Raw genomic sequence first — 22500 nt, 5'->3', positions numbered from 1 at the left:
CCTAAGGGAGGCAGCGTGGCCGAGTGGTCAGCGTGTCGGACTCGCAATCTAGCGGTCCTGGGTTAGAGTCCCGCTCTGGCCACTACCTGGATTTGTTTCTCGGTAGCCCCGAGTTCAAATCCTCGGCCCACGCTTGTAAATAGCCAACTGGTTTGCCTCCGGCCAGTTGGGATTCTTAACAATGTTATGTTCAGTTTGAATTATTTGTTTCAGTTGTTTTCTCGGCCCCACTAGCACTTGTGCTATAAACATTGCCGAGGGTAAATAAAGGTTATTTTTTTAATCTGTTCCAGTGGGGAGGGGGAAGGGGGAGGGGGAGTGGTTAGCAGTTGTATAATGCCAACAACAACAACAACAATAATACGAACCTTGGCTGTTGATTGAGACAGCTGGTCTGGATTATCACTGTGATCCCCAAGTATCATGCCATCGGCTGTACAAAAGATCTTGTCACGCATTTCTGTAAGACACTTGGTACAACAGCGCAACAAAATTAAAACAGATTTTTAATTTATCTTGTGTAGCTAATGGAAACAGCCCTTTTTTGATATGGGTAACTTTTCTCATTGCCATTAATTAGAATGAAATCGGTACGTAAGGCAGTTTCAAGCATAAAATTAATTACAAAATTGCCCAGACTGCCTTGTATCCACCTTGGATTACATTGTAAAATTATATGCCAATGAGAAAAGGTAACTGTTAAAAGGGCTTCTGGTGAACCCTTAGCCACCTTGAGAAAGGTACAATGGGTGGCAAAAGAAGTTGAGAAAATTTTAGAGAATGACACTTCATAATATTTAATGGCCCCTTATTCCATTTCATATGCATCTATAAGTGATAATTCTCTAGTATCCCCAGCTCCTCAAAGGAGGGAGTTGGGGAATGTGTCCAAGATGCTCAAAAATAGAATTCTACAGTGAAGTAGAAAGGTACAATGGGGGCAAAAGTAGTTGAGACACTCTTAAAAAATGACACTTCATGATATTTTTATAACTACTTATTCTATTTCATGTGCATCTAGTGATAACTCTCTGGTATTCCCAGCCCCTAAAGGGGGGAGGGGGGAGGGGGGGGGGGTGAATATGACTGTGTGTCCAAGATGCTCAAAAACAGAATTCTACAGTGAAGAATTTCTACACTTCAGTCATTGTGAAAAGGGCTTGTTCAATAATCTAAATTATCCATTATACCTGACTTCCCAGCACAAGGAATTCTTGAACTTTGTTTTGCTGAAGTGGGAAAAAACATTAATTGACTTGTGACTTACTACAAAAGAGATCAGACACTTAAGACAGCCCGGAATTGTACTTTTTCATTTTACACCCCGAGCTGAGAGAGAAAACCGGAGTTAATCATGTATCTCCAGCAACAAATTTCTGCACAAGTCTTCTAATTTTGCTACCAACTTCAAGTTTTGTTATTTAAGACACTGTAATTGTCATTATTATGTGTTGTGGTCTATCGTAGGCTTAAGCTCAAGACCTAATTTATTGAGAAGTTAATGATATATAAGGCAAACAATTAAGATGGATTCTGCTCAAAGTTTGAGCAATAAGTGCAAAATTATTTACTAAAAATCTACTCATAGCATGGTAACTTTTTGAATACTATTTAAAACAACTCACTTTAACTAATTTCTCTAATTGACCTTGCGATTAAATTCTCAAGCATTCTTGAGAAATTTAATGTCAAACCTTGTAAGAATGCTTAATGCACGTGTGCTATTGTGTATTCAACTAACGCAAAATGTCCGTTTTAATTAAATTATGGATAACTTAGAGTTCAATTTTTTGTCGCGAGGTCAGCTTGGGAGCGTAAGTCTCAATAAGTTCTTCTTACCTTTATTCAAAATATTAACATGCCATAAGGTTTTTTTGGTAACTTTATTTTTGCCATTATTGCTTGAATGTTCTGCCGAAATCATCGTAACTTTCCCACAATTTACTTCTGGCAAGCACATCACATGGACTAATGCTGCCTACTCTTATTATCTAGTGTAAACATATATCATTCTATCTGACTGCTTTCAGGCAGGGAGCATATCTGTATTTCAGTTTAAACGGTAGTACGGGGCACTAATATTATTCACACAGCCATTCACTGCACTAATATAATTAGCGCAGTGAATGGCTGTGTGAATAATGTAATAATTATGAAACACTTAATTGCAAACCTTTCTGGGATGACAAATAGCAACAGACAGGATAACCTCATTCATCTTTATCTCTTGAAATGCTTGAGGTTCCTTGGAGGGCCGTACTTCCTGCAAACAATCAATCAATCAATCATTACAATCAACTTTTATTGTGCATTATTTACAGAATTAATTTACATCAGTATTACAAAATTAACATGAGAAGAGAAATACATGTTGCTTATGGCTATGAAAAAAATAAAAAATATGTCCATGGTAACCACAATTATTTGGAATGTCTGACCACACACAAGTATAGTAAGCTTCCTAATGTAAACCTCACCCCTCCAGCAACAATATACAAAAACACAAAACATGTATTAATTAACAAATACATGACATAAATTATTTCATTTGTAGTTATAAAAATATTTGAATGCTACAATAACACAGCTGAATGGAATTTACAGGCATGATAGTGATGAAGAACTTTAGTTTCAAACGATCTGTGTTTCCAATAAATTTCCTTGTAACCCTACCCCAAGAAAAGTCACTGGAAATTCCAGGGGGGGGGGGGGGGGAGGGAAGAGTTTTCAAAAGCCCTGAATTTCATAAGGGTATAGGTATTTAAAGTAAGGACCCTTACTTGGGAGGCCAGAGATGGAATGCCAATATTTTCTGGAAAACACAATCTACACTAGACAACTGTACCAGCATACATGAGACAATACCTTTATAAGATAATTCACTTGTTTTCGGTGTGAAGTTAGTTGTCCTTTCCTTTCTTTCAACAGCCTGTTAGAAGCAGTACTTGATATTATCTTATCAACTACAAACTAACAAAACTTTTTTCAGCCTATCAGTTTATTTTGTTCAATTTTACATGTACAGTGATTGATGTTGGTTTTACAACACTCTCGAAATTGAAAACTGCTCCAGTATGGGCCATAGCAGGCAGCAGCTCACTTGGTACCAAGGAAACCAGAATTCACAAAATATACATAAGCTTTACCTCTACAAATGCAAAAAGCTCCATAGTATGGAAAATACACTCCACACCTTAATATAGGGGTTCAACTGTACTTTAATTGAGAGTTACAAGTCAACCATCAGGATGCGGCTTTCTAGCCTCCATATCGCAGTTACATACATACATACATACATACATACATATACTTTATTTAACCTTGAATTTACAGAGTAGCTTGTTAGCTAATATCTTCCAGAGAAATAAATATTAGAAAGAAAAAGTAAATAGATAAAATAAAATAAAATAAAATGAAATACAATTACAGTTCTATTATCATTTATACACTATGTATATTTACACTTTGGAAAGGCCTCATATTTAAGGATCTTTTGCTTGAATTGAAGAAATTTTTGCTTGAATTGAAGAAAACTGTGTATAAACATTGTCAGATGAGACCATGATTTAAGGTATTATTTCATGTCATTGGCAAGAAACCTTCGGATTTTAAAGAATTTTAAAGACCTGTCAACAGTCCTGAAAAGTTACAGGTTCAAGACATGCAGCAATTCTTAGGGCCTTAGTCAGCCACACCTTTGTTTTTGTTTGTATGTGAGAGTTTGGCTATTATAGTTTATTCAGAGCATGTTGAAATGAAGGAAATCATTGTGGAACTACTAAAGTTATTAAACACCCTTTCAGGGACACAACGTGTGGTAAAGCACAAAAAATGGTGGAAGCTGACTAGGGTCCTTTACAAGGCCTCATATTTAAGGATCTTTTGCTTGAATTGAAGAAATTTTTGCTTGAATTGCTGGGCTTGTTAAAGCGTACAGTTGGCAGTAAGAACAAGGAAATTTTCTCTATGCTTTACAAGTCATTGGTGAGACCGATCCTAGAATATGCATGTCCTGTATGGTTACCGCACCTAGTCAAAGATATACTAGCTATTGAAAAAGTACAACGAAGAGCATCAAGAATTGCTCTTGGGCAAAAACCCCGTGAGATGCCATATGAAGAACGATGCAAATGACTAAATTGGAACTCACTTCAGCATCGACGAGAGTACCTGTCCTTAGTAGAATGTTATAAAACAGTGTTCAGATTAAATGGTTTAGACTTTAACGATTGTTTTGAGTGTTGTAGAAGCAAAAGCACTAGAGCTAACCATCCGTTTAAGATCCAAACGAAATCAGCAAGAATTAATGCCTTCAAGTATTCCTTCTTTGTTAGAATTATTAAGGAATGGAATAATTTGCCAAACCACTTGTTTGGACACGACATCAATGACATTAATGCAAACAGGTTGAAATCAAGCCTTAAAAAGTGGATGAATATTCATTAATTATATGCCACAGTGCCTAATATTATAGATATCATAGATGTTTTAGATTTTAAATTTTGGACTGTTAATTATTTACACAATAGATATTTCAAATCTTTAAATTTTAGATTGTCAATTATTTACTTAGCAGATATTTCAAATTTTTAAATTTTAAATTGTTAATTATTTACGTAATAGATATTTTAAAATTTTAAATTTTAGATTGTAATTTTAGTTAGGGGACCTAAATAGGGATAACCTCATGGTCCTCCTTTTCAAATACTCTTTGTACTCTGCATTTGAATAAAGTATTATTTATTTATTTATTATTAATCTTAAAAGATGATAAGAATCAGCTCTATTCTACATACTTCAAAGTGTGAAGCTCTACACCATCAGGAATTGGATCTTTATAAATATCAATTGATTCCAGACCTTCTGTATCTGCTGGACACTGAAAAGTAATCAGTGAAGTTTTATCAGCTGTGATATTTATTGAACACTTGGTGTAGCCTTATCAGCATTACTATGGTTGATGAATTACCAGGATTTATAATACCATAGCCAACTAGGCACTTTTCTTCAAGAATTACCTCTGTAGAGTTCTGAAAGCAATAATTCCTCAAAAGTAGCAACCCTCCAAACAAAGTGATAACATGCGGTTGTTAGCAAACCCGAAAGTGGTGACACTCTAAAGGTAGTAACCTCAAACCTAATTTGATTTCACAGATACAACAAGCCAAACCAATCTGATATTTGTTTTAGATTGCCTTCATTCCAAAGGCAATCTATTACTCTGTTTGGTGTAACAAATATTTCTTTTCAAAAAGATTTGTCTCTTTTTTCTCTCTGTATATTGAGCACATGTTTTACACCCACTGTCAATGTTACATGCATAGGCGACATCTTTTGGCATGCCATCTTTCATAAGATTGTCGATGGTAATTTAAAAATTATGATCGACCAGCCCACATGTACCACATGTTTTAGAGCAGCAATTCCCTGAAAGCTGCAACCCCCAAAGGTAGAGATAGGAAGAGTCTGAAAGTATTGAGGATTGTTTATTTTGACCAGAACTTTAATAAATGATCCTGTGAGCAAGGCCCACTTATTTGCTGCTCTCTTTACTCATTGACTCATTCTTTCAGCTTTAATAGCAACTTGCTGGGGTCTCAAAAGTTACTGTAAACTCTGAGGAGATAGCTCGAAATTGCCCAGTGATTCATATGTGACATCTCCTAGGCATGAGTGACTTATGCTTGTGTAAGCTTCAACTACACATTTGCAAATGGCAGAATTTCAGACAACATTATTACCAGTAGTCTCAAACTAATTCCAGTTGACTAGTAACATTACATGTAATATAAATTACCTTTAAATTGCTTGGACTTTTCCATATGGAGGAATATTACAAAGACAAGAAAAGAAAGATGATTTGTGAGTCAAAATAATACTGTCATGTGAATTAGAAATTTATTTTTAAAAAAGTGTTCCTATGTATATACACGGTACTTGTCTCTCTCACAGGGGTATATTCATCTACTGCAATAAACCGAAACACAGATGCAAACCTAGCCCCCCCCCAAAAGGCTCACTAGTGATAGAATGAATAGACAATTAGTTGCCATAGAAATTGCTATGGTATGAGTTGGTGGTATTTGAAGCATAATTAATTTATAATTGGAGTAACTTGCTCCAATAAAGATGTAATGCTTTTGAATTTTTCATCACAAGTCACTTCCTTCATGAGCCACAAGTTGATGAAATAAAATAAACAAATAAAATAAATCAATAAGTGTCAGTGGATTTACCAAAAAAAAAAAAAACACTTCAACAGACCTCTGGGATTAATAGTAATACTCTCCTACAAATACCCTGGAGAGGGAGGTGGTATCCACTTGTCAGACTTATTCATTTGGTGAACATATTAATGCAGTAGGAAATCCTAGTCGAAAAAGAACATAGAAATTCCTTGACTGTAACTTACAAGGTTAATTAGGTTAATGTAAATGTCTCTGTAGAAATAAACTTGATTGGAGACATTACAATCATGTGTTATACTCACCTACACACTTCACTCAAGTCTGTAACTATTTCCATTGCTACATTCATTTCTTTCGCCATGTCTTTAAGTTCAAGTTCTACCTTTTTCCTCTCATACTGTGTCGGCTCAAGAAACTCCAAAAACTGTTCTTTAAACTGTTTTACTGAAATCAACGAAGAACACTCTCCTCTGCTCGCCATTTTGAACTGCATGAGATCTTACATTTGTTTTGATTGGACAAGCGTCGTTGAACAGAAAATTGACCAATCCAAATGCTTGTTGTTAAATTTTTCTATGAAGCATTATGGTCTATTTTCCTGTTTTCCAATCATTACAGCTGTAGGGAAGGCAAATGCGGAAGGTCTGGAAGAGGACAAATTTAGAGAGCTTCGATCATCGCAACAGCGTTAAATACAACTTATAAGGGACAAATATTCTCTCTTCTATCTTCTTCGGGGGTGTCCTTCTGCTAAGTCGCAGAACATATGGAAATCTGACGGGAGACTTGAGAAATGAGTTCATCTCCGTACAACTGGCAGTCAGAGAAAACTTCTGTGCAAGACGCGATTTCCTTCCTCTTTAACAACGAGGTCTTGAGCGATGTACACTTTATGGTAGGAAAAGGCACTCAAAGGCGTCGAATTCCCGCTCATAAGTTTGTACTCGCCGTAAGAAGTGCTGTCTTTGATGCTATGTTTAATGGTGGAATATCAACGCAGTCAGACGAAATAGAGGTGCCCGACGTTGAATATTTAGCTTTCCAATCATTACTTCGCTTTTTGTACACTGACGAGGTGCAAATTGGACCTGAAACGGTGATGACGACGCTTTATACCGCTAAGAAGTACGCTGTACCAACCCTGGAAAACGCTTGTGTGGATTTCTTGAAGAAGAACTTGAGCGCGGACAACGCGTTTATGTTACTGAGCCAAGCCAGGCTCTTTGATGAACCCCAGTTAGCGACCCTGTGTCTTGAATGCATCGACAAGCACACTGCTGAGGCGCTTGCAGCTGAGGGATTTACCGACATCGATTTTGACACATTTTGCGTGGTAATGCAAAGGGATACTTTGTCAATCCGCGAAAACCTACTGTTCGCTGCTGCGTTGCGATGGGCCGAACACGAGTGTCAAAGGAGGAGATTACCCAGCACTGCAGAAAATAAAAGGTCAGATTACTCAAAGGATAATTTCATTTAAAAAAGTTGTGATTTTTCGACGAACTGTTCCAAGCAACTCTGAAACTGGCTGTATATGTAGGTAGTGATCAACATCCAAGTAAGGGTGGGGTGGGGTGGGGTGGGGTGGGGTGGGTGTGGAATTTTTGATGGGTTCAGAGAGTACTCCAGATGTAATCTAAAGTCAGTGTTGTTTTCGGCTGTGAGTAAAACTGAAAATACTCACCTACAGCTTATTACAGTGGCAGAATAGAAAATTAAAACATTTCTTGCATGCATTGCTTGCACAATGTGCAAGTACAGCTAGAAGTTCCTGCATTGCAGTCACCGTGGACAAATGACTGAAGCTGTGATCGGAAGTTGCTTAATAAATGAATGAAAAAATTATTTGTCTCTAACTATAATGTAGAATTTTTTCTTTTTGTAGATTCATTTGTTCTCTTTTTATAGTTTCTGGTTGTGTTTTAATTTATGAAATAGTTGACTGAAGGCCAATGAAGCAGGCCAATTTATTGTTAATTTTTAATTTGCTATGCATTGCAAGTGAACATCCAGAACATTATTAGTCATAAAACAATTGAATAACTGTAGGAAAGCTTGGGCAAGTAAGGATAGTTTATAACATGTAACTCTCTGAGTGATATTTGAAAAGTCCTTCAAATTGCGCTCACCTAAAGACTCATGCAATTTTCAGGTAATTTTCAAATATCACTCGTAGTATAATTCCTTAATTGCAAAGTTCACATTCATACAATTACCTAATAGTATACAAATTAGTGAAGAGTTGCCAGGGACACTAATGACACTATTATGATGATTTTGGTCATCAAAAACATGCAAAAAGTGGTCGATGTCTACATTTTGGTCCAGATTCAAGGTCAGTTATCTCTGAAGAATTTCATGGCTGCCCTTAGGTTTCCTCTTGGATTTCAATAGCCCTTACTGAGTTCTTCTCTTTCTACAGTGTACATGGCCCTACAGGCAGACCTTTTTAGTAAGCATTGTCCTGTAAAGATAACTTTTCTGCTTCTATATTATAATACTGTTGTGATTTTCTTGCAGAAATGTTCTTGCAAGAGCCTTGTACATGATTCGTTTCCCCCTTATGAGCCTTGAAGAATTTGCGGCTAGTGCTGCCCAGTCTGGAATCTTAACAGACAAGGAAGTTGTCAGCTTATTCCTTCATTTCACAGTGAACCCTAAACCTCAGGTTCAGTTTCTTGACAGGCCACGTTGCTGTTTGACTGGCAAGGAGAAGGCAGTATGTCGTTTTCAAAAAGTTGAGAGTCGCTGGGGCTACAGTGGCACAAGTGACCGGATACGTTTTAACTGTAACAAGAGAATCTTTGTGGTGGGCTTTGGCTTGTATGGGTCTATGTATGGTCCAAGCGACTACCAAGTTACTATTCAGGTCATTCAAACTGAGACAGACAAGATCTGTGGTCATAATGAAACTGCATTCAGCAGTGATGGCAGTGACAATACTTTTCGTGTTATGTTTAAAGAGCCAATCGAGATTCTCCCTGGGGTAGGTTACACTGCTAGTGCAACTCTCAAGGGACCTGATTCACACTATGGTACTTCAGGAGGAAAGAAAGTTGTCTTTGAAACAGAGCAGAAGGAGAAGTTAACTTTCCAGTTCTCAAATGCCACAGGAAATAATAATGGAACCTCTGTGGAGGATGGGCAGCTTCCTGAATTAATATTTTACACATGATAGAAGAACAAGAAACTGTATAGGCATCATTGTATGCGCATTGCAGGTTACCTGTACCTGTATGTTATTTTTGTAAGTAGCTGTGATTCTACAGACATTGTTAGTAATGATTTTGCAACAAGATAGCAGAGCCATGTGCATATTCCTGACAGTGAACTAGGATTTTGGAGACCCCTATACCTGTAGTTTTCTCTTTTTTTACCCTATCACAGCTTTTTGTTGATTCCTGTCTTTATTTGAATGTTCTGTGGCTCATAGACTCACTATAAAAGATGCTGGAGAAACAGAAAAAAGTATTGAAAACTTTGGCTCTTGAACTGACACTTGTGACTTCTACTTGTGGTCATCCTGGTTCATGTAATGTGTTGAGCAAATATATATATTGTAATGCTTTAATAATTACGCCAGATAAAGATAGATTTACATTAGATAACAGAAGGAAGTAATGTATTAAAGATTCTGTAAGGTTGACTGACTTATCCCAATAGGCGGGACATCTAATAAGAAATATACTGACAGTCAAACAAAGTAACAGATTGGTAGCTATAAATGTGGTGAGGATCTAGGTATGGATAACATAGAAATATGTGTATGCCAGGGGGTTGGGAGGAGGGGGTGAGTTAGGCGGGATGTAACGGACTTCATATGATGGCATTTGAGTGATGAGTGTTGCATCCTGCATTGGATGGGACATACAAATGGAAACATGAAATGTCTAGATAGAGAATTGAAAACAGCTTTGTTTGTTTTGTTTTGATCATCCTTATGAGCTTATCAATCTGCACATGTTTTTTGCCATGTTGCTTCCTGAACCTTAAAAGATAATGAGTGGCAAAGAAACTTTACTGTTGAAAATTAGCAGCAAGTAGTTGTATTAAAAAGCATATAGGCAGATTTTCAGTTGTGAGATATTGACTTGTCTACTTGGAAAAGTATGTAGATGTTCAATCGGGGGTTAAAATAACAAAAAAGTACTGCATTTCTTTGGTAAGTGTTAGAGGGAATCTGCTACTTCATGTACAAAGCAGATGCTTTTGTAGCTACATATATTGTTATTAAAACAAATTGTTGTTTAAAAGGAAATTGACATGATGTCATTAATTCTGTTTCTTACGTTTATATTAAGTCGTCCTTCCCTTTACAAATTAGCTTCTTGTGCTTGTGCTCTTTGGACTTTTGCAGTCAGTTGAAAATTGTGTGACAACCAAGCCTAAAGAGCATCTGTGCAGGAGGGTGGGTCATTAATAAGGGACGATATTTTATTGCAAGTTTCTTTGGTAGTTTGGACATGTAAATACTATTAGGTAATACAACTGTAGAGGAAATAGAAATAAACACTTTTTTTGTTGTTTGGTCATATTTGTTTTCCTCTATTTGGTTTTTGGTTTATAAAACTAGATGCAAAAGCCTAAACCTCATTTAAACTTGTGGATCATTTTCTATGATATGAAAACATAGCTCTGACACATCTACTCAACATTGGAGGATTCAATAGCATAGGCTCAATAATATTGTTTTGTGAACAAAGTACAAGATTAAAACAGATGGAAACATTTTTTACCATAATTATTTTGGACCACTCTAGTCCCCAGAGCCACTTGTCACTTTCAGACGCCAGGGCCTTGGGACAAGGAAATGGTGACTCCAGAGATGCACGATATGATTAGCTAGATTCCTGGACTAAGATTTCACTAAAACATCCACTTGTAAATCGTTAGCCAAAACCGTTCGATTAGAGAACCTACAGATCTTGCAGATTTTAACAAGGAAACTAAAATTCTGCCCGTCTTGAAGGTCTGTAAGTGCTAAAATCGAACGGTTCATTGGCTCAAAGATCTACCAGTGGATGTTTTCAGTCACCGACACATACTTGAGCCTTGTAAGTCTGCATACGAGCCAAGTGACCCATCAGGCTCATCCCGGTTGCTGTAGCATGAAGCGACTAAGAGTATTTCTACTTCCCCCTGGGTGGGATGCTAGTCCATCGCTGGGTTCGCTGGTACCCATTTATACCCCTTGGTGGAAAGGCACTGTAAGAGTAAAGTGTCTTGCCCAAGAGCACAACGCAATGTCCCCGGCCAGAACTCGAACCCGGAGTGCTCGATCTGGAGACGAGCTCACTAACCATGAGGCCACCGCGCCTCTCAACTGCAACCTTATAGAAGGCTTATAAAACTGCAGCGGAGTATCCCCGCATGCGACAGGCGCATAAAGGGAAAGAAGAGGCCAAAACGAGTGCGGAAATTAATTTCTTACCCAAGCCCTTCGCGATCACTTCAATCACATTTCTTACTCCTTGCTTTCTCTTTAGCAGTTGCCATGCTAAGGGCCAGCCCGGAGGCTAAAAGGTTTCACTCTATATTATGGGAACAACGAATGGTCACAGACAACTGGTGAGTTAAATTTCGTTAATCACGCCGCCTCATCATCGGTTCACAGCCCTCTAGACTTTTAAGACATGCTAGTCAGATACAAACTGAATTAATTAAGGAATTAACTTATGCTCCATAAATTTAGATAAAGTAACTTTCCGTCCGTCTAATCATTATGTACATACTGAAGGTTTCTCACTATTTATGAGGACGTTGCAAGCGAATAGTAACCATTTTCGTTCAATTATCGATACTTTGATTATTATGACATCGAAACCTCATAGAAAATTGTTTCATTCTGCATTCTTGGGATTATGGAGTTGCTAAGAAACTGAAGTCAACTTGTAGTGGAAAAGCTTCTTGATTTTTCCTGCAAGTTGTCCCTTTCACAACACATAAAAAGCTAGATTAACTTGATCTTTACTCATACTTGTGTTGTGTCTTGAAGAACTAATTGGGTTCACTGACACTTCTTCAATTATTAAAACCTTTCAGTGTTAACTTGCTAGCTGACTTACCTCGGCATGAGAATGGTTTTTGGTCAATTTTTTTCCCTGAGATCTTTGTTTGAAACTGAAACTCAGGGGCAAGTGTGATTTTTTCAGAAACGAAATTGTCAAAACTCTGAGCACGATTCGTGCATCGAAAAAGTAAATTCAACTGAGCACATTTGTTAGTAGACAATAGGTGTTTAAGATTTGAATGCCTAAAACGTCCCACGCAAGAAAACAACCGCAACAAAAATTACGAACTTAAAATAGTGTTTTTCCTTGACTTTTATGACAGTCTCTGTGAGGCCAGTCAAACGAAATAAAGGCATCCCCCTCTGATCTCAGGTTAATAGGAAGTCACCGGTCTGTTCTAAGAACGGACGGATTTTATTACGTCAGAGTAAATAATATACAAAATGGACGACTGATTGCAAGAACTATTTTTTCTGTCCTCTTAATGCTGATATTGCTGATACATAACGCGAGAAAAGAAACTCGAGGGCACGGAGTAAGCCTTCGCAGAAATTCGTGCATGTAATGCATTTCAATGAGATACACAGCTTTGAATACAGAGGTTAGAGATTTTCATTACAGAGTGCAAAGTACCATCGAGTCTCCCCAAATATTTATTGCGGGTCGCGTTTCGAAGACGTCAGTACTTAATATTGTTTCCGTCAGTGCTGCATCACCAAAAGCAGCTGGTAATCGAAGATAACCTGACTTTAGAAATTACTTACGGTGGTCAAATTTATATTCATGAGCCACTTACTCAACACATGATAATGCAAGTTAATTAAACATGTAATTTCTGAAGGAAAAACAACGTGAAAACTCGAGATTTCGCCCAGTTTCTTTGTATACTGATGATAGTTTTTGCACGCAGCTATAACTTTGTGCTTGCGGGATGATACATCCTTCGACGTGATTGAGTTATTCCAAGGTTATTTGGATGATTGGTAGATACGTTTCAACGACTCGATAATCTCTCGGCCGGCTCAATTCGGTCTAGGTCCAAGTTGAAACCGAAGGGAATTGTCCTGATGATTTTCAGTATTCTCGTAACCTTTGCTCCTGGAAATGTATTGATGGTTTAAAATAAATTTAGCTGAATTAGATTTGGAATTGACTTGCCACCGTATTTGACGAGCGGAAAATAAACTATGATCTCCTTTTGTATGATAGCGACTAGCGACTTTCTCGTTTTGTATGCTAGCGACTTTGACACGTTAATAAATCTCTTATCTTATCTTTCTCTTTTCTTGTGTTCTCAGTTTGTAAGTAATTACAGTAATGAATAGTCCCTCTAAGGAAAAATGAGCAAAAAGAAAATGACAACGTACTCTGACGAAAAAACTCTTTTAAATGAACTGCTAACTGCAACCATTATTTAGTAATTTTCGCCTGCAGCCGCGATTACTGTCAGAGTGTCCGTGTTCATGCGGCAGCCCCAAGTAAAATCCACAACGGCAAATAAAGTGAGTGAGTTCCCACTTTGATGTCACGTGATGAATTTGTATAACATGCTTTCAGTATAGTCTCTTGTGCTTTATATATTAGTACGCTCAAGGCTAAAACTGTGATCCGTGTAAGGATGTAACGTTAAAAACAAAACTTACTGAAACCGAGGTTCCAGTTTTAGTTTAACGTAAACGCGTTGGTCATTAACATCATTTTAGTCCACAATCTCGAGTGTGATGTATTTTGCAAACGCCTCCGGCTAATAACCCCTCGTGATTGATGTAGTTAGTAGAACAGCAGGTGGAAGACTTAAATAATAAGAAGATTAAATTTCTTTTAGGGATGCAATTTGAATAATGGCAAGGTTGTGGCAAGTTTGGCTGAAAACGTATTTTTGTGGATATGTATGATGGACAATCTCTCTTAAATCCCATGGTCGTTATATCACGTTTCTGACCATTTTGTAGGGTAAGGGAACTTATTTCTTACAGTTTAATGCTATGTTCCTTCTTTACCCTCATAAGCCCTTGTACTCAAAAAACTCACTCGAGCTCAGAGCACGGTCATTAATCAGTGATGGTTCGCCAGAAACCGCACTCAGGGCGTAGCGTTTTCCGCGATATCAGTTGACTTTTGGTGCACTGTTGTAGAAGTAATGTAATTTGTTCACCACCACCTAAGAATCCTCCTATTATAACAGTCTTTGTGTCCTGTTGAATCATCCTTCGTGGTTCATATTCAATTACAGTTTGTGTTTTCCGCAAGCCCACACACAAAAAAAATCAAGTTTGTTTAGGGCAGGCTGAAGAGTTAAAGTGAAATCAAGGTATTCTTTTTTTATTATTATTTTTTCAATTTTGACCGTAGGTAGAATTGAAATATGAGATACCACCCCGGCGCGCAGGCTGTAATGATGTTGTTTTTAAACTAAGCAAACGGGAGGGATCCATAAAAATGAGAATGTCATACTGGCAACAATTTACTATCACAGTATCTGGTCCGAATGTTACACTGAGGAACTAAAATACCAGCATATTAGCCAAGAAAGCATTGTTCATGAAAGAAACCGTTGATTCCGCTTTACAAGGCTGAATATCTTCGTGTTACGATTCTGCCTGATTGTTCGGGTTCAAACGAGACGTAACTATCTTGTTAAGAAATTATATCCCAACGCACTTAATATTACCAGAAGCTTACAACAAATCAAAACTTCTGGTTTAACTAAAAATTGTGATTGCGTCCATAGAGCTCTCAGAAAGGGACAGGCGCACTTTCAAAAAGGTTTTTAAGGCGTTTCTAAGTGGAAAATGTGCTTGGGTTTGTAATGTGGTCCTTCCATAAAATAGCACTCATGAATGGAAATTGAGATGGGTTGTCTCATTTTCTCTAGGTTGTCTAGACAGCACGGTGCTTACAGGATAGGTAATAACTGTAATAAATATTTTTCAAAAATAATTAAACACTTCCGAAACTCTCAGAAGTCCATTTTAACGTGGTGAAAAGATGAAAAAAAAAAAAAAGACTAACATTGGAAGATGATTAGGAAAACAGCGGACAGTCCACATGTACTCGATAAAAACTACCTAGAAGCTTATCATGATGAAAAGTAAGTTTATTTTGCTTCCATATATGATTAATTTAGTATTGCAATGGTTATTGCAATATCGCCTGCTATCGAAGCACATTTTGTCTTTCACTGTTTTCGGATTAAAGATCTATATTTCATTTTTAGTCACGGTAATTAATGAAAAACACCTGCAAAATTTGCATGCGCTCATGTTTCTTTGTTTCCTTCGTCGGTGTTGTAACATTTTTCACGCAAAAAACTATTTCTACTAGGGTTAACAACTAGTGGTTGAAGTTTTCAGTGGAAAGCGCGGTGAACCTTGATATAATAATAATAATAATAATAATAATAATAATAATAATAATGCTGATACTACTACTACTGCTACTACTGCTACTGCTACTGCTACTCCTACTGCTACTGCTACTACTGTTGCTACTGCTACTGCTACTGCTTCTGCTACTGCTACTACTAGTACTACTACTACTACTACTACTGCTGCTGCTGCTGCTAGTACTGCTGGATATTGGCCAAGTTCTTTTTTTGCGTGTTTGTGGACCGAGACGGAGTCGAGGTCCATAAACTCGCAAAATCACAGCGCAGTATTTGATTTATCTTGCCCGTTCACGGAGCTGGCCATATAATAAATACTGTTACAAAATGGTTGCTATTTTAGGCGTTTCGGGTTAATAGCCCGCCGGTTCGCTGCTCGGTCATTACCGGAGAAGTAAGCAACTAAATTCAAAGTTGCCCCTGGCGACATTTTTTTAATTTTTGAGTAAATTATCAACGACGGTTGTTAAGGGGTAGGCGTGCTTCTGTAAAATACGTGAGAATATGTTCTCGTCTACGCGCAATACTTCTGTTTTTTTTTTTCAGTTGATCGATTGTTCTTATTTATACAATTGAGCTTCAGTACACAGTTTTAGTCACTTGCTGCACCAAAGTGCAACTGAACAACTGCTCCGCTGTGATACCTTGAATACAGAAAAAACCGATAACCACTTAACGACAGGCAAGATACAATTTTTTATATTTACTTTTAGTATGTCATAAAAACCTCTAGCAATACATCGAATTTAAAGTTTTAAGGAATTACGGATTGCAAAAACAATCACAAAACTGGGGAAAAATCTAATAAAGTGGGAGAGGAGACAAATTTGATAAACTGATATCAAACGAAATTTGCTTTATTGAAAAAAAAACTCCTTTTTGACGTCTTTGGTTTAGAAAATAATTGAATTTTTTTTAAAACAACAAAAAAAGAAAAACATTGGATTATTCTCCCTTATAATTGCACTCAGTAAACTTGGCTTAAATTTTAATTGCTTCTGCATGAAGACCTATACCATCAGTCCTCGCAACTCAGATTTGACAAGAGGTCCGATGTTTGGGGGAATTTACAGATAGGTTTTCAGATAGAATTTATTGCATTGAAAAAGGATGTTTTTTTTTCGTACAAAACAAGAACTGCTTGGCTTAATTAATAGGTACAACGATTGTGCGCGAGCATGTTTAGGTTGGCTCCTTTAGAAGCCTTTCAGGTTTACCATGAGAGTAAATAAAGATATATCCTCCATACAGTGCCAATCAGCAAATGGATGAACAAACAAATGTGACATGGAGAACTGTCTGGGACCTCAAGTGGTTTCAGACCATTGGTCGCTGATAATTTTTGCTTTATTAGCTAAGTACACAACAATTAAGTCACACGAAAAAAGACAATAGCTTTTGCCTTCCCGTGCGTCAGATGAATTTAGCGGAAAGTAAATAAGGATATTTATTTTTGCACTGTTCGTATACCAGTCGATGATAACCGAAACTCTGATTTATGACTGATCATACGTACAGTAAAATAATTACTACTAAACACAGTGAGAATATAATGGACAGAAAAAAATTAACATCAACATCAGTTTTTAAAAACTCCAACCATCTGATCTGTTTATTCAGTGCTATGAAAGCTGTTAGCTTCTCGTCGGTTCCAATTGAAAATATATTTGTTTCAGAAGTTGTTTGGATTCTCCCGAAACCCTCCTCCACCCCCTCCACGTTACTGACAATAAATTATATGAAATTACTTATCTCAAAGCTGCAGCAAGAAAGCGACATTTGTTGTTACACTATTTAACCAGTCCTGCTGAATCATTTCAGTGACCCTTTTGTCCCTAATCTGAAAGCCCAATTTAATTAAAGAAAGCGATCTTTAACTGTTAGGGTAAGATATGCTCCGAGGCCAAACTTATCGCTTTCTCTGATTGGCTATTCCTCAAGAGACAACTTTGAACAGTGCAAAGCAAAAAGATGCATATGACTTTGTTAAATTAATCTCTACAGAAGTTCTATAATGGTCATTTTAATGGTCATTTGTCTTCAGTTAACAGCCAAGTTTTATATGAGGTACACTTCATAGCTCTCATCCCATGATTTGAAAAATATATACTCTTAATATCCTTAATGTCGGCTCTTCAAACAGCCAAGTCAAAGTTGGGCTAACGTTTCACTCTCAGTAGTATTTTTGCCAGTAAGTCTATGCCCCTTTTTTGTAAACAAAAATAAAAAATCAAGATTGTCAATTGGGGGTTTCGTAAATTATTCAGTTTAGCCGACTGTCTCTTCGTGGGACATTTTCGTGGGACATTTTCTTTACAAATGTCTTGACAAAAACCCCATACTAAAGTGCTAATGAATACATCTATAGGTGGCAAAATTTCAGTTAGAAAACAAAACAATCGTTTTCTCCCGCAGTTTGTTGAATCGGCCTCGCAGGAAGGAATATTCCGTTTATTTTTAATATACACACTACAGTCATACCAAGTCAAATGCTACAACATAGCGTTCGACTGACAAAATTGGCATCTTTGTTGAAGACTTCTGACATTTTTAAGGTAAGTTCGATTTCTGTACGCTCGTAGCGAAGCTTGGTGTCAAATAAGGTTCCTTTCATGCATGGGTTGTAACAGTAATTACTAAAATTACTAATCAGCAATGGTCTGCTAATGATTTTAGTCCATGGCCGATAATAACACAAACACTCTCTGGCACAATGATTGATATAACGAACTCATATACAATGCCCGAGGAATAACTGGGTCGAATTTCCACCGAAATAGATCTTCTGTTACTGGATCTTGTGAAACTAGTTTTTTCCCAGTGAACACATTAATAAGCAGTTAACTCGGTAAAGTTTTGGCAGCGAAACGGACTTGGCGCCGACCCAATTCATTATAACAAGATTGCGCTGCACTTAGTACCTCGTTAGACCGGCATTTTGCATTTTGCAAATAAAGACATATTGTTCGAGTGTTTAGAATAATAGTTACTTATTGCACCAAGAGTCGAGCCATCGTACCAAGTTCACAACGAGTTTTCGATGTTTTCTCGATTTATTCCTTTATTTTCGTACAGATCTGATTCGCGGTTAGCCCTCTAATGCTGATTTTCACGGTGCAGTTTGAGACCGTTTGAGTGAAATGAAGGCCGGTGTTCTGACCTGTTGTTGATAAGCTTGTAAAATTTTTCGATCACGACAGTCTTTGCATGGCTGCCTCTATGAGTTTAAACTCAACGAGCGAAGGGTATCCGTCAAATCTGGATGAAGTAATATAACCATGCTTTATAAGGTTTGGCCCCGCCGTTGATGCGGTGTAATAAAATTACATTGGAATAAATACTCACCAGCGGAACAAGAGTACAATAAGCAGCTAGCATTTTTCACTTGTGATCGAAAACACTACGCACGAGCGCAGCGAGTCCCTGATTAATGAACGGAGAATGTATCCGGCCTTTTTACTCGGTCAATAACTTCTCATTATACCGGTCTGAACAGTTCCAGGGTCTCAGATCAGTTCAGGATAACGACAAAACCCTTTTACTTTACTTTACCCGCTCAGTCCATAACTTGGGATCACTTTTTCCCCGGCATTATCGCTTTGTGCTAATACAAGCTTTACTAGCGTCAAAAACCTATTTATCATCATACGGCTAACTGGGAAGATGAACCAAATCCTACACTGTGATTGGGCAAGATGGGGCCTTCTTGCCCATCCGGCATTAATTACCCGCTATATTCGGCAAAAACTACTGTTCTTCATGTCACGTCTTATATCCTTTACTAGCTAGTGACTAAGAAACTCGCTCGGTCAAGTTAGTTAGGTCGATACTGGCATCATATTTGTGCACATTTATGGACTTCGGCTAGGTCTGGGTCCATAAACACGAAACCATGGTCAACAACACATATATATTCAATAATCGATTTCAAATTTTATAACCAAACACGGAGGACGTCAGATTTTGCAGCAAATAAGACAGAAAATAAACATGCACATAGTTATTATTGTAGGACACTAAACAGCAGTACAAACTAACCGAGATCAACAAAGGTAATTATGGCTCAGCAGCGTTGCTATCTGCAGCTGCGCATAAATTTAGAAAATTTGCAACTCTCTGAGAGTAAACCATGCACTCAAGTAACCCTCAGTAACCTTTCCGATTCAATGTTTTCACGTAAACATTATTGCGTTACTTGGGAGTGGGTGTTCATCTATTAGCAATACACGTAAAATATTTTGTCCCATATCATATGGACTAATTGATCCTATAATTTCAGATCGTGCACAACTAGCCACTTGTTTTAGGAACTGTATATTAGTCTACAAGACACCTTGCACGAACACATGCAAAAGCACAAGATCAACTCAACGTAAGTAGCTACATATCATTAATCCTGTTGTTGAAAGAGTTACGCGGTCATAAACACATATTATATAATAAAGATATAGAAAAAATAAAATTTAAATCTCGAAAAAAATGAGAAGTAATAATAAAAGAGCATTGACTCGAGCATAATTCTGAATCTCGAGAAGGTTTGTAATAAAAATAAGTACTTTTCAGATCTTTTCAAGCATATGATTATCAAGTAATTCTACTGATTATCATATCATGTTAAAGGAGTAATTATTACCGGGCAAGAATTTTCAAATTTTGTCAGCCAGTTATATAATTCACCCTTAACAAAGGTGAATAGCTAAGAGAAATCAATATTTTCACACTGGTTTCGCACGTGCACCTTACACTGAGGTATTGGTTTGTCGTTCAGTTGTCAGTACATTTCGAAAGGCGTTGTAAATGGGTTGAAGTTCTTATATTTATTATACCTGAGCTCCGAGAATAGCCATTTTTTCTTTGGTTTATTCATATAGAGTACAAACGTCAACGGTTCATGAATTTCATCTTACTTGTTGCATATCCGTGTTTTACGTGCTATTTCCCATTTTTGTCAGCATAACGTCATTTGCTACGTGCGCAAATAATTTTCTCCCCTACAGAAGCAATATCAGACGTCATATTCAAATGTGATGAAACCTAACATTTGCATATTAGTTTCTGATATCGGGTTTTGCCGTGTCCAGTGTTTCGATTTTCTTAGCTTAGACTTTGAAGATCATTCTGTGCCGCTAATTTTCCTTAAGTACGTGGCGTTATGTGAACGATAAATGATCTTTTGTTAATCGTGCCTCAGTTATAGTCTCAAGCGTGGGGGTCAGTCCATTCACATTTAATACACTTCATGGATCTCCAATCTGCATCAGCTGCACGTTGATCAGATAAAAATTATGATATCTGACAGCCTCCCAACTCACTCACTAAGTTGTCAGGCTATGTAAGTGAAGGTTACGTCTGCTGCTATAAAGATAGAGCAATAAATATAAAATACAGTACGTACAGAACTGTGCCACATGTAACTAAGCTACATTCTTGTATTTATAAGAATACATTTTTTGAATAATATCAAGGCTGAAATTTGCCAAAATTTTAAGAGTAAACCTGAGGCTGAGATTTTAAAATGAATATAATTTTGTGTGCTGAAAATTTGAAAATACAACACAATTATATGTTTTCAACCGTGCCTAAGCCGAAAAAATTCTGCCTCTCTCTAAATGGCAAGACTAGCCAAGACACTGACATTATTATTTATTATTTACGTTACTGGGTTACAAATTGTTAGCTGAAATGCTTTGCACTGGGAATAACTTACATATCATTAAGTGCTATTTCAATCCCATAAAATGAAATTATATAATATATTATATTTTAAGTACTGTTAAAAATTTGTAGTTTGCAAGAAATCACAGACTTTGACTTCATGATTATTTAGTGCTAATCAAATCCGGAAACGACCAACGGAGAAACTCAGGCACCTAGAACACAATTAGATCTAAACTGGAGTTTTTCGAGGTTTGTTGATTCTGGTTTTTATTACAACTGCTATGTATAACTCAAGCAAGCAACAAACGGCCAGAAGGACACAATAGCACTAGTCAGGCATTTGATTAAAAAACATTTGCGAACAAAAGCGCATTAGAAGCAGTCAAATAAATTGCTGTTGAAAATTTGCCTTTAATGTTTAATGACTATCACTCGGCGTTTATGACACAGATTGAAAACTTGAAGAATTAAACATAATTTCCTGACACCAAACCGCGTTATGTAAACATCAGTCCTGAAGATACGTATGATCAACACGAACGTAAGTTCAAAAGAACCTGCAACCGCTTTATTTCGATGACAAAAACATCGTATTAAACAATGAAGATAAAACATTACTAAGCCCTTGATGGTGGTTTTGAATTATGGAAGAACGACCCGATAGGTAAGCTCATGCTTCACGTATTTAGCTATATATGAATATCCTGAACGAGAGATCTAAAAACGAACACGATTGAAGAGAACGAACAGATATTGTGTTTAATAAGTCACTTTCGCAAGATTCATATTCGAGTAACAAGAAATTCGGCCAGAGAAGGGTTCAGTGTTTTCTTCAGATTTAAAGGTGATGAATTTTCGTGAAAAAAAAAGAAAAAAAGACAAACAATAACAACATTAGCAGTCATCCTGAAAGTGTAATAACATGTGTGACCATAGCAACCTTTTTCACATTGCATTGTTTGTATTCTGACTCACCTGACTTTCAGTATTGTTAGTAGTTATTTTTTACTTGCATTACATAACAACTTAATAAGCCATTTCTGAATCTTCAAATTTACAAAGGGATGAAGCATGATGTTACGACTGAGGGCTCTTAGATTTAATATTATCAGAAATGAATCACTCTTCTCGGGGCACGCAAAAAGCCACAGTCCTGTCGCGTACGTAAATGATTGGTATACAGACAAGTAGTTAGTGCTAAGAACCGTTTCTTTGTGAGGCTGTTTGCAAATTTAGGGAACCTAAGTTTTTGTTTGTA

General features: G+C 37.1%; 3 protein-coding genes across 8 annotated transcripts in view; 2 read left to right on the top strand and 1 right to left on the bottom strand.

Annotated features, from left to right (window-relative positions):
• The window catches only part of LOC110064215 (snRNA-activating protein complex subunit 3-like), a 10332-nt gene extending 3544 nt beyond the window's left edge, over positions 1–6788 (bottom strand). The window contains exons 1-7 of the mRNA XM_020771222.2: positions 6491–6788; positions 5798–5813; positions 4797–4879; positions 2866–2929; positions 2174–2263; positions 1191–1229; positions 369–470 (exon numbers count right to left, since the gene is read on the bottom strand). Of these exons, the coding sequence (XP_020626881.2) occupies positions 369–470; positions 1191–1229; positions 2174–2263; positions 2866–2929; positions 4797–4879; positions 5798–5813; positions 6491–6681 (585 nt within the window). The 5' untranslated portion in view covers positions 6682–6788. The remainder of the gene's footprint in view (positions 1–368; positions 471–1190; positions 1230–2173; positions 2264–2865; positions 2930–4796; positions 4880–5797; positions 5814–6490) is intronic.
• A 6-nt stretch (positions 6789–6794) lies between these two features.
• LOC110064214 (BTB/POZ domain-containing protein 2-like) lies at positions 6795–10720 on the top strand. Its single transcript, XM_020771221.2, has 2 exons — positions 6795–7637; positions 8709–10720. Exons 1-2 carry the CDS (start codon positions 6982–6984, stop codon positions 9361–9363), a joined length of 1311 nt encoding a protein of 436 aa, XP_020626880.1. The 5' UTR covers positions 6795–6981; the 3' UTR covers positions 9364–10720.
• Positions 10721–11612: 892 nt separating this feature from the next.
• Positions 11613–22500, top strand: part of LOC110064223 (epithelial sodium channel subunit alpha-like) — a 22677-nt gene continuing 11789 nt past the window's right edge. The window contains exons 1-3 of one of the 6 annotated variants that reach the window (XM_089274516.1): positions 11670–11756; positions 14025–14152; positions 19864–19956. In XM_089274516.1, coding sequence (XP_089130642.1) covers positions 19931–19956 — 26 coding nt within the window. In that variant the 5' untranslated portion in view covers positions 11670–11756; positions 14025–14152; positions 19864–19930. Of the gene's footprint in view, positions 11757–14024; positions 14153–16038; positions 16267–17915; positions 18140–19863; positions 19957–22500 lie in introns of those variants that run through there. The other 5 variants (XM_089274518.1, XM_089274514.1, XM_089274517.1 and 2 more) reach the window with 5 other exon arrangements.

The sequence above is a fragment of the Orbicella faveolata genome, unplaced genomic scaffold, assembly GCF_042242905.1.
Source record: "Orbicella faveolata isolate gen_17 unplaced genomic scaffold, um_ofav_v1 contig_36, whole genome shotgun sequence".
In the NCBI taxonomy this organism is placed as follows: Eukaryota; Metazoa; Cnidaria; class Anthozoa; order Scleractinia; family Merulinidae; genus Orbicella; species Orbicella faveolata.
This window is presented reverse-complemented; position numbering and strand designations above follow the sequence as displayed.